The 15255-nt window shown below is 40.6% G+C and overlaps 1 protein-coding gene across 1 annotated transcript in view; it reads right to left on the minus strand.

Annotated features, from left to right (window-relative positions):
- Positions 1-2047: 2047 nt before the first annotated feature.
- LOC104322993 (dynein axonemal heavy chain 5) overlaps positions 2048-15255 on the minus strand; it is a 162827-nt gene continuing 149619 nt past the window's right edge. Inside the window, exons 70-72 of the mRNA XM_069778781.1 lie at positions 9199-9407; positions 4078-4299; positions 2048-2774 (exon numbers count right to left, since the gene is read on the minus strand). Coding sequence (XP_069634882.1) covers positions 2556-2774; positions 4078-4299; positions 9199-9407 — 650 coding nt within the window. The 3' untranslated portion in view covers positions 2048-2555. The remainder of the gene's footprint in view (positions 2775-4077; positions 4300-9198; positions 9408-15255) is intronic.

Here is a 15255-nt window from a genome sequence, read left to right on the forward strand (position 1 = left end):
TATTCTGCCTGCTGGTTCTTTCATTTAGCCTGGTGTACATCACGTTTGAAGTGAAACAGCTTTAGCAATAGTAACTAGGGAACACTGGTTGGGGAAGGTCAATGTTATACTATGTCAGTGACATTTCAAATCAAATTAATGTTGTCAGATTGGAAGCAGCAACTCCACTGAATGGAAGGGCAGGATAGGGCAAAGGAGGGAGAGAGGGGGAGGAAGACACGTCTTTCAACAGTAAATTGTACACCTCTGCTATACTATAATTACATGCAAAGAGAAAAGAAGGTTTTGCTTATAGGATAGATCAGAGGGTTTGGTTGGTTGTTTTTTCACTGGTTATAGGAAGTCTTTCTGGAACCAGACGACTGTATGTTCTTCTTCCATTTTCGTATAAAACTGTAACTATCTTCAGGGAAATGCGCTATGACTTGTCTGGTTCTTCTGTAATACGGCCTGCATTCTGTTCTGCAAGATTTGACGTTTTCCTAAACTGACAAACAGGGCTTAGTTACTGAAATGAAAATGTCAAAGTTCAAAGAAGCTATTTCTTTGCATTTTTATACAGCAGAACACTAAGTGCTAGAACATAATTGCCTAGAGATTTTCTTTATATAGCATTTAATTTTCTCATTTTACTTGACAAAGAAAGGAAGTGATGCAGTTTCCATGGAGCTTATCATGTAGCACCACATATAACCTCTATCAAATATGTATTTTTTAATGTTTACTTCTAACTTCAATTGTTCAGAGGATGATTTGTTTTCATAGCAAGTAGTGAGTTCTTCGGGTGTGCTCTTCATTTTAAGTAAGTTATTATCAATGTTACTGACTTGAATTTTACATGTACCAAGAGATCAAAGTTAATTTACTCCGTATCCCCTCATACAGGTAGGGGATGGGGAGAACACTATGGTTTACAACCTCAAATTCTGTACAACAGCACAGCCTTTCGCTGCTTGAAGTCCCCATTACCTTTTTCATAATTTCCAGGAACAATGATCTTGAAGCCCAGTCCTTCACCCTTCTCAGAAACAAAATTCTCAATGAAATCTGTTGATGTACGGCCGTACTGCAGGGAGGCTCGGTGTATATTTCTTGAACAGGTGGTTTCACTTGGTAAGGTAATCTCACCGGCACTGCATGTGCAACAAGTGCTGCTCCTGGCTCAGTGGGAGAAAGGGACCCTGTCCCCATCTGCTCTGTTTTCCAAGAAGAAATCTGGCACTTTCTGCTTAGTTGTGAGTGGGAGTGTGAATATCAAACTTCCTCACGGAAAGAGGCCAGCAATTGCTAACTGCAGAGTAAAACTGGTTATGAGAAAGGATGAACTACTTTCTTAGACACCAGCGGAAAAGAAATTGAAGTGTTTATACAAAAATTGAAAGTGTTTACAAGGAGAAAAAAAGCGATTAACGAAACACTGCAAGTGTTCTTTCATAACATCTAACAGCAATTTCTTTTGCTTTGAATTTGTGCTAGTGAAAAAAGCCAAACACGTTTTCTGCCAATAGTTGTCTGTCTATTAAAAAAGAAGTAGCAATCACCCTTCAGTTACAGGGTAGACAGCAATGGTAGTAATAAACAAAAATGACTTCAACCATTTCAGGTGAATCTACTCCCAGAAATGGCCTGTGTGTCTTCTACTTTTTTTTTTTTTTTAACCTAAACTGATCCAAACACAGAATAAAATCCAGTTAAGAGGTTTGAGTTTGCAGGATTCAGGCACTAATGCCAATGGAGCAAATACTAATTAAGCCAAACTGGTGCTCAGATGTGTTTACTCTGAGAAGAGTTTCAAAATGTTTTTCTCGCTAATAATGGGGGGGTGCACATCTTCCTTATAACGGGATATAGGTTTACAAATGAGTTAATATCTGCAAAGACCACTACTTGTGCAAAGATAAACTTGCCTGTTTGTACAGTTTCTATGATCGTTAGCATAAACAACTGACTATTGAAGGAAATGGTAGCAACCATTTGTAAAACCACCCAGTAAGTTTACAAGTGCAAAATCAAAGGAACTGTGCATTGGAATACATGCAGAGAAACATAAAGTTTTACCATACATTTAATTCACTTGTCATTACAGCTTTAATAATGCTATGGACAATAGGTTTTTAACTACAAAGTTGAATTTTAAAAGATTTATACCATATTATGAAGAAGTCTTGTATTAAGAAGAGAAGATAACATCTACAAAAGAACCACCATAAATGTTAGAGCATTGTCACTGTCACTGTCATTGTCATAAGCACTTTTTTCCTAGTGTTTCCATTATGAGCAAGCTAGTTGATTATATACTCACTTGCTTTGTAACGGTTGCCAAATTTTACACCTGCAACTGTTTTCCCTCTGATATTCCCAGGTTAAATACATTTAGCATTTTTGCTGTGAACAGAGTAAACTGATCTATGTGTAATGAACACAATCTCTATATGTCACTTGTTAATTCCAATACCCCTGTGAGAATGTAGCCACCACTTTGTCAATAATAACAGCAGTCCTACCAGCTGCAGATTAATTTTCCTAGGTGCTTCTTTCTTTATAGCTGTTTGTCCTTATTTTGAATTGCAGAGCAGTGCAACCCCCCGTAAAGTCCAATGATCAGGATTCTGCACTGTTTTCAGATACAAAGAGAAAATGTACGTCAGATCTGTTCTCCGAGGCTTTTTGTAGACAGGGCAGGAGTACAGACTTCCTTGTTGCTTCTTTGGGTCATGTAGTGCTGTTGTGCTAACAGCATACACGTGGACTACAGGAAGACTTGTGAACAGCACCTGAGAATGTTAAAAGAGACATGGGGCTCAGCGTTAGAGAAGCAGAATAGAGCATCTAAACTCCAAATGCTGGAACTAGATTCAGTGATGGCCTTCAGCAAAAGCACCAGCACCTCAGCAGAGGTACACACGAGAACACAAGTCCTACGCTCACCGCTACATTGACCCTAACTTTAAGACAGTGGCAGCTCAGGGCCAACAGACGTCAAGAAGCCTGGAATGAAAAGAAAGCAGTAGAAACCTGGAAAACTGCACACCATGGAAATAGATGCAAAAATGACAGCGTGGTTCTAGGAGGGAGACAGACCGTTGTCTTTTTTCCCATCCTTTGCCCTTTTGGCTAGCGTTCCCCGTTCTTTCTCCACCTACTGTTCCCTTAATGGCAGACCTGGAGCTATAAAGGCCAAGCTGCATTTAGGAAGCCTTGAATGTTTATCCAGACTAGATCCCCTCAGGTCTTCCAGCAATATGAAGTATTCATTGGCAAGGGGGAAAAAAAGATGCAAACACAAAAGCAACATGGAGGCTTGCTGAACATTCCAGAGCACTTGAGTAAACTCCATGTTTCAAGGTGTCTTTTGACAAACCAGGCAACAGCTGTCACCAGAAGCTACAGCTGGCAAGGTTTGGATTGGAAAAGTTTGATCTCAGCCAGACACAGAAGTGTTTTACTTGCGGAGAGGGATTACCTCAACTCCAATTCCGGGACAGTTATCACTGGTTTGGAAAAAGTTTACCAGTGCAGACAATGGCAGCTTTCCCTGGCAGTGACCACAGCATCTAATCACTACTCCATAGCTAGGTTTTAAATCTGCTTAGTCACATCAGTAAACTGTAAGTCCATGCATGGATAACTGAGCATACGCTTAGAACTAATACTCTTCCTCCTATTCAAAAACAAATGCCAGGGACTTCTAGTCATCCAAACACTGACCTCCACAGCAGCTGTCATCAAACCCAGTCCTGGGCTTTGGAAGTTGTGATAGGGTCCCACTTGGTCAGTCAAAAAAAGGCTGACTATGGGTTGCACTGTTTTATTCAAACATCACTATGCTTCTAGGGCCCCTGAAGCCAAGGGGACTGGCATCTGGTCTAGTGCAGCACATCCTAACTTAATTTTCTGACAGAAGTCTTTTTGTTCGGTTCTGGTGGGTAAACACTCAGTCCCCTTCCCAGCCCTGCTAGTGTTTTACCCTCTTAAAACCTGTTGTGAAACCACTGCTGCAGGCACTCAAAATACTTTCTGGTGTTCTCTGAGCACACCATATTATGCCACAGTCAGTCATGCTCACTTGGTCCTTACCTTTGGTGACGACTCAACCAGCTTACTGTTTCTGCGGTCCCAACCTGCCCCTTCGAGGAAAAGGCCATATATGTAAACCCCACCAATGTCAGCAGGAGGAGGGCCAACCACATCTTCTTTCATCATCTTGGTCACTTCATTGTGTAAAACAACACTGTCGAGTGCCCACCCTTTTGCTACATTCATGCGAGTTGTCTCTTGCCTCATAGCAGTTAGGAATCCCTAAGGAGATTGAATATGACATAGAGTGTTTTAAAATACTTGAACTTACCCATTTCAATCTGTTTTTTCCTATATAATAGTGACATCAGCAGTATAAAACCTCATCCCACAGAATTTTATCTGCATACAAAACTGATTCAGTTGTGCAAATCCAATGCTTTCCTATATTTTCCCAGTATCATGCATTCTTATATACTTGGTGTGCATTGTTGGTGCTAAGAAGTCACCAAATTGGCTTATTTAACATATTGGAAGCTGCACGTATAACTCACCTCACCTCACATGCCCACTTTACAACCAGCCAGATGGAGAGAGGTTTACAAGGCTGCCAGATTAATGTGTTTTGTGAGGTTCCAAACACAGGTAATTGCTAAGCCACAAATAACACTGGTATTTCATGTGCTATATTACTTGCCTTTTCTTATACCAATGTTGTAAAATTGCTTTTCAGTCAACAAATCATGAAGCATTTTACAGAATACAAAGGAAGTACAAATTGGAATAACGTAATTAAATAGCGAAATGCCTCTGTTACTTTGCTCAGTGCAAAGCCTTAATATACTACAATAACGTACTATTGTAGACACCAGCAAGATAAACTCACAGCTCTTCAGCAGTGCAGAGTGAAACTCACTCTCTGTTCTAAAGAGCTCCAATCTCATGATACAGTTACAAGCTATCACAAGACAAGCTGAAGATGCTGGTTAGCTTCTCTCATGTAACTGTCCACGTGCACACACACTGCAGTACACGGGAAATACCTTAGCCCTAAGAGACAGGAGGGTAGAGATTGCTTTGCACTTCCAGTGGACATGCTGTGGACGTACACCTTATTTTACCCTATGGAAACCCATTTGCATAGCCATGATATGAATGAATAAAACACAAAAATTGAAGATGCAAGAGCAAGAGGGACTTACTGAGAAGGACAAGTAAGAAGGAAGAAGTTTCAGGGCAGATTTCAGAGCAGAGAAAGACGGTATCTGGAGAGAGAGATGGGAGAAAACAGAGCCACATGGGGAGCACAGAAAGGTGGGTATTAGAGAGCCAACAGCACAGCTAGGAAGAAATCAGGAGCAATGAGGGAATTGAATGAGCTTTTTCTTTTTCTTCAATATTCACAGTGCAGGATGCTCTGCTGAGCTACTGTTAGGGCCAAATGAAAGGAAAGAAGTCAGATGCAGAAACATTAGCACAGTGGTCTACTGAATGCACAGGCCAGTCTTTGGCTGCTGGGACTGGAGTGCTTGTTGCATGTGCTAAGCACTTTGTAGCTACGCAATACCCTTCAAGTTATGAGAACATGAGATAACATCCATGAACTCAGATGTTTTGGTTAATTGACATTGGTTGCTTCTCATTAATATAATTCCAGAGACCTCAGGACAAGTGCATTAAAGAGGTTTTGTGATAGCACAGATAATTGTAATTGCGTTTGAAGTAGTTGAGAACTCTAGCATATAGCTAAGGGAGACAGGATTAAAGGCCAAGTTCTTCTATCAGAGATGCCATTAAATGAAAGCAAAATCCTTGTACTTAATTTGTGGAATTTTAATTTGTAGAAACATGCTAGTACCAATAGTTTAAAATACATGAAGTGTTCACTGCCAGAAGGCCCCAGAGGGCTACTGGATCCCAGATAAACTGAAATATTAAAGAAAGAAGAGCCTGAAGAGGACAGCACAGAGCAATGACTGTATTAAGGGAATCAGTTCAAAGGCACTGTGGAAACACTAGAATAAAGTGAGCTCGGAGCTGTGAGTTGTCTTCAGGGATAAGATTTAGACTGCAGACTATTCTTACAGAGACGGCGGGACCTATATGCTGTCTGCAGTGGGACTTGTAACACTTATCTGCTTATTTGAATGAATCCTAGACAGTGTTTAAAGACTACAGCTGTGAGTTGGAGGCCCAGCTGGGTATCGCAGAGGAGGTGAATAGCACAATAAACAGCAAGAAAGAACCAAGTGGCTTGAGGTGCCACTGTATGGCTGAGGGCTTGCCTCCCCCCAAAACCCTCTGTCAGGGACATAATGGACCACTTGCCATGACATTTGTTCTGATTTCTGGCAATCTTTGCCTTGTTTTGTTTGTTTGTGCAGGTGTTTGGCTGTTGGGGTGGGTTGGGAGGTTTGGGGGGGATGGGCAGAGCATGCTGAGATTTCAGAAATGGGGAAGATTAATTCTTTCTTCACCTGCTTTCTCCTGACCTTCTCACTGAAGTCTCCTAAAGCTTTTCCCTTTGCCTTCTAAGAACCCATGCAAACTAACTCTGAACCTTCTAGTGAGGGTGTCCATGGAAGCTATGACAAGAAATATGGAAGTCAGTTAAGTCTACTGCTTTCACAATAATATTCTCTCCTTTACCTTGCTTAGGAACTTCCTTGTTTGTCACTTATTTTGCAATTTCTACAGCAAGCAAATTATGGCAGGTTTACTAGAATTAAGTGGGCACTGAGGAATGGAGGCATTGTACTTCATGTTCTTACTGGTATTCACATTGCTTTGGCATCTAAGGGTCTTAGAAATAGGCTGAGGGTTCATTATACTAAGTACTATACAATCAGAAAGACACTTCTGCCTCACAGGACTTAAAATCCATAAATAGGACAAGTGACAGCAACTGGATGCAGAGATGCAAACAGGGAAACAATAAAACAGTATCAGCCACAATATGAAAATTGGGAGGCAGAAATGACATATGCATAGTGTCAAGTTTTGTGAGGAAAAAATCCAGTAACATCAGATTAACTTCCAGGAGGGAAGAAAATTCATGTTACTTCTTGTTTTCTTTACCACAGTTACCTTGGCCCAATGCAGACACACACAGGGAATCGGGTTTCTTTTACACAGAAGCCTGAGCCTGCTCTCATTTGTATCACTACGAATAAAGATTAACTTCTGTGAAATTGCTGAATTTATCCTAGTGTATAAACAGTCCAAGAGAAGGCAGAGTCAGGTCCTGTATTATTTTTTATTGCCAGAATGTCTCATTCTCCCAGTGCTATAAATCTACTTTACTGTCTTGTTTTATCCATGGCATTTATCCATTGACCATAAAGCAAACAGTGAGATCCATGCAAGTATGCAAATTACAAATTACTTAGGAGCTGCATTTCATCTCACAAATGAAAGGATTCTTCTGACAATTTCTCAGGTATTACAAACAAGCCATTAGAACTGCAGCATTAATACTTCATCACCTCAACTTGCTTGAGAAGATGAAAATGAGTTTTCTTAACATATGAAATACTGATTTTAAACACAGCAATATGACTATTAACAAAATAGTAGTTAATTAAATAGAAAAGGAGTCTTTGCTCAGGTGAATTTCTTGTAGAATGAGCCAATCCCACAGCCTGGGTTACAGAAAATGGAGGCTATAACAATAACCATCTCATTCTTAAGCTTACGATTGTCAGCACAAATAAATTTTTAAATCAGGCAAGCACAACTCATTATCAGATTTTTTTCTCTGCACACTATGTATTTAGGGACTTTCAGAACTATGTGTTATGAAGTGTTTAATTTTTGTATTTCTGGAGGCTTTCTCACTTACTATGGTCTATTAAATCACAACTTGTTTGGGGACATTTTTACTCTGATTATTTGGCAGCTTTTTTGAGAAATCCAGATGCATGGATCCAAAAAAATGTAGGATGCCCAATTTGGGCTGGCAAAATTTCAGAACTGAAACAACCCAAAAGCACAAAAAAGCCAGCTAAAATGACCAGTGCAAAATCTGTATCGGCTGTTGCTCATCTGTAGTGCAAAAGCAAACACCAACAAAACCGAAAGCCTATTAGGGTTTCATCCAGCCCTATCATTGCAAAAGTTCCTTAGGAATATTTTAGAGTGCCACTATCAATGTGTTGCTAACAAACCAAGTATGGAAGCATAATCATTTTATTAAAACTCCTACTCCTCTCCCTCATACCTTTGCTAGGGAACCCTTTGCTCAGGGATTCTGTGAGCACGCTTCCATGCTATAAAGTGGTATCAGCAGACAGCTGACACAGACAGCATAGATGATAGATGGATATTTCCCAGCAGTAGTCCTAGAGAATATTTGCCACTGTTGCTTTCTCTATTCTAGGCAGCTGTTTCAGCTAGCTTTTGCATTGCTAACAAGTACTGAGATTAAAATAGATCTTTAAAATAGCTTTTTGCTAAGGCTTCACAGAAACCTGTTGGCTGGATACTCTCACAATGACTCACTTCCACAACTCCTACTTCCCACAAACATCTGTGAATCATAAAAAGCTTTAATGAATGTGGATAGCTGTGCAAAGAAACTACACATCATCTAGGTATGTATACTTCTTTTAACTCTGTTCTCAGCTGTTCCCTTTTTTGTGTTTCATTTTGTGCCAGGTTTTTATTTTAGATGGTGCAGGCGAGAGGCTGTATTTTTTTTATATGTCTCTGCAGAACAAGTCTGGCACAATTCTGGGGTGGTATAAATAACAACCCTTCTATTTCAAGGAACTGATTTGCAAGGATTGAGAGCCAAGTCCAAATCTCTTCTTCCTATGTCAAGTTTTGAAACTTACCTTGCTTTGTACTCAAAGGGATTTTCATACAATGAAAGAAAAACAGATTACTGTAACAGAGGAGGGGAAAAAAGGAGGATAATATTGAAATGTGAAAAGATGTATTTACCCAATTTCCACACTACAGTCAAAGCAACCAGAAGATGCATTCCATTATTTCAGTAACGTTCTTTTGGTCTAGCAAAAATTTCTTCCATAGATGTTAAAGTTAATTTATCCTACATTTATGCTAAAAATTGAATTTAGATTACACTTTGTATAGTCACAATTGAGTCAGCTTGAAGTTCTCTCAAGGTCTAATTCAACTGTTACATGGGGGTTAGAAAGATCAATCTAGCAGTCTTACCTGTGGATTAAAGAATCCTGTCATCCAGAACTGATTTGGTCGGCCATCCTGCAGCCAACTGCTGAACTGCTGGTTTCTTTCAAGAAGCTCAGTAAACCAAAATCCTATAGTAGCCGACTCCCAGGAAATCCTAAACCATAGTTTTGGAATTCTAGCATCATACATATTATCTAAAGCATCTTGCAATTCTTCTGACATAATTATAGTTCCTGGAAGATAAGTAAAACATTCAGAATGAACTTTCCCCTAGATTGTAAAGGCAATTAAAACTTTCAAATGACATTCTGAGGCTAATAAACCTTCTTTTATTGTGCCTTAATTGCACACCTGTTGCACTAAAGTCTTATCAGTTTGTGGTTAATTTGCTCAAACTTACAAGACTTGATTCAAAGTTAAAGGTGACAAGATAAATTATATTTCCTTGGTTATTTTGATCAGAAATAAAGATTTTTTTTTTAAACAACTCCTTCTCCCTCACACATAGTATTTATATTCATTATATTCACACTGTGTTTGGAATGTGATTAATCATTTCAATTTTGTTTATATATTTTAATGGATCCCACATACATGATCAATGATAGAGATGTACTGTGTAACTCATCCATATCCTAAGCATGTACTGACAGTGATTATTCATGAAATTTACTGTTATTAATGATAACTTTGTACATTTCTATTATCAAGATTCCCAGTGGGAAAGCAGTACGTAGAATAAACCTAAAGGCAAGATTTTTTTATATATTTTTCTGGCAGTGGCAGTGCATGCTCACATATTCCATGCATAGTACTATTGCCTCCATTAAAATATTGCCATTTACTAAGACAATGATTTTTCAGTGACACTCACCATTCCATGTGCCAGAAGTTCCTACATCTTATCGGCTTGTACTCTCAATAGTACTAAGAGCTGGCACATGGCCATGCCTCAGGATGTCTTTTCTATTCCAGTTTAAATATTTTAAATTATAGAAACTGGTCTGTTAGCCCCCATTCCAATTAAATGTTTGTGTAATACCATTGTTCAATACATCATCATACTCACGACTGCTGTAATTGCCACAGGGATTACATGAGATACCAAAGAGAATTAGGTGGCTTCCACCACAGAATATGTAAAGGAAAGAGAAGAGGTCTTGGTGACTGCAAACAAAAGCTGCAGTGGCCCATCCAAATGTATCCGTATGGAAACATGGCCAGTAATAGTAAGCATTTCAAATCCCTTCCTTCCATTGAGGTTGGCAGGTCCCCAGTTCAGGGGAAGGAGAAAAACATCCAGAAGCCAAACACCAGCTTTTAATTTAGATGAATGCAGTGGCTACCCTGAACACTTGTATAACAGTGTGGGCAAATCTGGTACTTTCTGCTATATATTAATGGCAAATAGGCTTCATTTTCTTCTAGCAGATAATGACCTGCTCTCATTTATACACACCTCTTTTTGTGCAACAAATGCTATGAGATAACCATGAACTTTTACAAAACTGTAAATATTAAAAAATAGTGCCTATCCCGCTGTGGTGGTTTGACCTTGGCTGGATGCCAGTTGTCCACCAAAGCCCCTCTATCACTCCCCCTCCACAGCTGGCCAGGGGAGAGAAAATGTAATGAAAGGCGCGTGGGTTGAGGTAAGGACAGGGAGAGATCACCTAACCAATTACTGTCATGGGCAAAACAGACTCGACTTGGGGAAAAATTAATTTAATTTATTACCAATCAAATCAGAGTAGGATAACGAGAAATAAAAAACAAACCTTAGAACACCTTCCCTCCTTCCCAGCTCAACACCACTCCCAATTTACTCTCCCTCCTCCCCCGCAGCAGCGCAGGGGGACGGGGAATGGGGGTTGGGGTCAGTTCATCACACGTTGTCTCTGCCACTCCTTCCTCCTCAGGGGGAGGACTCCTCACTCGTCCCCTGCTCCACCGTGGGGTCCCTCCCATGGGAAGCAGTCTTCCACGAACTTCTCAAATGTGGATCCTTCCCACAGGCTGCAGTTCTTCACAAACTGCTCCAGCGTGGGTCCCTCCCCTGGGCTGCAGTCCTTCAGGCACAGACTGCTCCAGCGTGGGTCCCCTGCGGGGTCACAAGTTCTGCCAGAAAACCTGCTCCAGCGTGGGCTCCTCTCTCCACAGATCCGCAGGTCCTGCCAGGAGCCTGCTCCAGCGTGGGCTTTCCATGGGGTCACAGCCTCCTTCGGGAACCCACCTGCTCCGGTGTGGGGTCCTCCCCGGGCTGCAGGTGGAGATCTGCTCCACTGTGGACCTCCGTGGGCTGCAGGGGGACAGCCTGCCTCACCATGGTCTTCCCGATGGACGGGCTGCAGGGGAACCTCTGCTCTGGCGCCTAGAGCATCTCCTCCTCCTCATTCTTCACTCACCTGGGGGTCTGCAGGGTTCTTTCTCTCACATGTTCTCACTCATCTCTCTGGCTACAGTTGCTACTGAGCAGCAACTTTTTCCCTTTCTTAAATACGTTATTCCAGAGGTGCTACCACTGTCACTGATGGGCTCGGCCTTGGCCAGTGGCGGGTCTGTCTTGGAGCCAGCTGGCATTGGCTTTGTTGGACATAGGGGAAGCTTCTAGCAGCTTCTCACAGAAGCCACCCCTATAGCCTCCCTCCCCTGCTACCAAAACCTTGCCACGCAAACCCAATACACCTGCATTCTCTGTAATGGCTTCATAGCCAGGTTCAGAATCATGTTTTGGGCTAGCTAAGAGTCTTTTATAACACAGTTAATAAACTTTCTCTTTGGGTACAAATCTTCTCTAACATATAACCAAGAGCACCAGCATTTAAGAAAGAAGCCACTCTGTGTCATCTCCCCTTTGCCCAGAAAAATGTAATATTAGACCATACACTCTATTCACACTGTGGAGGCAGAAAATTTGGAAAAAATCATGCAGCACATGTTGGTTTCAACTTTGGAGCAACCATAGTGAGGGCAGAAAACAAGTGAAGAGCATCCCATTTGAGCCCTGGGGATCATTACAATCTGAACTAAGAAAGAAAGAACACTTTCATCTCTGGTTCTTCCTTGTTTTCACGCTGATGCAGCCAACTTTCTCCTGCAACAAGGGTTGTGAGAAAGACACATTTTCTTCCCTATTTTTGTGGGTGGGCTGGAGCTTTTCAAATAGGGAGATTACAACCAGTCTCTGCCCCGAAGCATGGTGAAATCTCTTAGGATGTCTGCCCATTATGACTCAGAGCAGCTGCTGAGAACACTAAGCCAGAGTGTTCTTGAGGATGAGGTATGTTCACAGTTCTGGCCTGGCCCATATAGCTGCATAAATATTCCTAGTGAGTGGGTGTCATCTCTGGCAGTAGGCATACCGTGCTTGAATTTCAGCACTAAATGACATCTGTGGGTGTTGGGATGCATTCCTGCAGCAAAAATACTCTGATAAAAATAATTTAAAAAATAAAGTAATTGTCAGAAATAAAATTAGTAACACATGAGAAAAATAATGGCATCTTTCTGGAGAAAGGTGATACAGGTGTTTGAAAAACTGTATTTGATTAATTGAATGAGTAGCACAATACCATAGGCTTCTCATATTTTAATTCTAAGAAGCTCAGAGCACTGGTTACCATATGAAGAGACTGAATGTCCTATGAACTTAACATGACAGGCTTGAATGTTCTATGAATCAGACAGGCCAGCTGTTTATAACTTGGTTATTTGGGGATTTACTTCGTGATATTCCCTTTCTTGAATGGAGTAAAGCCCATCTGAAAACGACTGATGAAAGGTCAGGCCAGCTAAAGACATGAGGGTATTTCCATGCTTCAAAAATTGTATGTACTGTAACTATACTGTTTGCACAGTACATACAGTTTGGAAATTAGGATTCCCCTTTTTCATTGCCCTAAATTTATACCGTCTCCCTTCTAAACCACATCTAAATCTATCCAATTGCTGTGTAGTGAATAAGCCAAATAAAGCTACTCAGTTCTGAGGATAACTAGATTTTAATGTTAATTAAAGTAAATAGTCTGTTCTTTTAAATTGATCTGGTTTTAGGGTGATTCATTCAATAAATATAATGCTTTGAATGGACTACATCAGGACCTTGTATTATTTCACTGAGTTGCCCCTTTTCACTACCATACCTACAACAAGCTGAATCTGAAAACTGTGGAATTTGTAAAATTTGGATCTACATTTTGAATTTCACATTTGGGAAAGCCTGTGTCTGGACTAGAAAACATGCATATCTTATTTAAATGAGTAGATAAAGTTAGGAACAAAGGAAGGATCTTAAACTCCAGCGTGAACCAAAAAAAGCCTCAATCCACTGACTGATTCTCCTCCCACAGGCACAGAAGTGAATCAAGAATAACTAGAATAATTATGTAGGATATAAATGAGATGAGAAGAAGCTAGTTTCTCCATCAAGTACAGTTTGCCAATAGCTGACATCATTATAATAGGACTGGAGACTATCCCTTGAGGACAATACTTGCTACACAATGAGTCTCTTAAGCTAGCCTTAACAGTACACAGAGGAAAAATCTCAGTGAAAGCATCAATCCATTCTTGACTGTCACTGTTGCAACTATAGAAGTTGATCTTTTCAGCCTTTAATCCCCACTCAAGTTTACCTCCCAAGCAGCCAGGTTTGTTATTGGACCAGTCACTTGTCTCCACCACCAAGCTGCAACTCCCTCTTCTTTGTTGAACACGTTGAAGAGAAAATCCCGACTTGCCTGTAACTTTGTAAGCTTTCCCCCCTTTCTGCCTTATGGCAACAGCTAACTTGCTTGTGCTTTCCCCAAAGAAAGCATTATTTATTATTCTGCCCAAAGGTACAAGGTATGCAGAGTACTAGATAAAAACAATAAAAGCTACCGTATGTTTCCCCATACCTAAAACTTAATCTTTTTTTTTTTTTTTTGCAAGCTTTAGTATGTTTCTGCTAGTTCAGTGGCCACCACTGCTGTGCTGAAAGAAGTCAACTTCTTTGCTTCAGGCAGTTCTTTGGGTATTTCCCTCTTTCTTCACTTGCAGCACTTGGGCACTTCGGCATCTGGAGGTGATTCCCAGGAAGCTCTCAGAAGCTCATTTAACTCCACCATGCTGTTATAATCCCAAGTCCCTCAACAGTTTATCACCTTTTGCTCCTGGTCTCCAGAACAGAAAGAGTAAATCAGGTAGCCAAGCCCTGCAATGCACAACACCCTCTCCATTTTTTACTTGTAGACTGTGGTATTCTCCCCAGCTGCACCTAACCTTTGCTCCTGTTCTGTTTTCTGTTTCCTTCCCACCATTCTCTTTTGGTGCAGAATCCTCTGATTTAATTCTACAAGTCAGGAGAGATGAAAAGCACTGAGAAACTTGAGTAGCATGTGATTTTTCACATAGAAGAGCACACAAATCCTAGATTCTCTGCAATAGCTAATTCCTTCAGTCAGTAAGAAGGCAAATTGAAAGTAACCTTGCAAATTGTTCGGAAAACATACCAGCTCCAGTACTAAATGCACTTGACTGCACCCACCAAAGGACTGAAAATAAAAATTTTAAAGCAATAATTTGAAGATGAAAATGCATGTACACCTCCCCAAAAGTACTACAAATCAATACCCTGAGCTAGAGTAAACAAGCAGGTAAACTATTTTCTGCAGTTTGTCCTAAATGTGCGATGTGTGTTTCTAAACAGTTGTCCTGGCCAGCCTCATGGCAAGCATATATAACACCTATTAAGAAGTCCAGAAATAACATGCCACACTTTGTAAAAGACAACGGGAGGCATTCTGGCATTCTTATCAGGATGAGAAGTAAATAATGGATGAGTGCTGCTGAGCCAAGAGTAACTATGCCACAAGACATACTAGACTCATCCCCTCCATTCCTCAAATGAATTCCCCATTGTTACATTCCATTAATGTCCTCACTGAGTGCTCTTAATCATCTCCATATAAAATCCTCATCCAAAGGTGGAATACACAGATGATTGCTACAAGCCTTACCCACACACATACACACACACACACACACACACACACACAGAGTAAGAATTAGTAAGATCTTTCAGCCCAAAAGTCTATTACC

This window comes from Haliaeetus albicilla, chromosome 3, assembly GCF_947461875.1.
Source record: "Haliaeetus albicilla chromosome 3, bHalAlb1.1, whole genome shotgun sequence".
NCBI lineage: Eukaryota > Metazoa > Chordata > Aves > Accipitriformes > Accipitridae > Haliaeetus > Haliaeetus albicilla.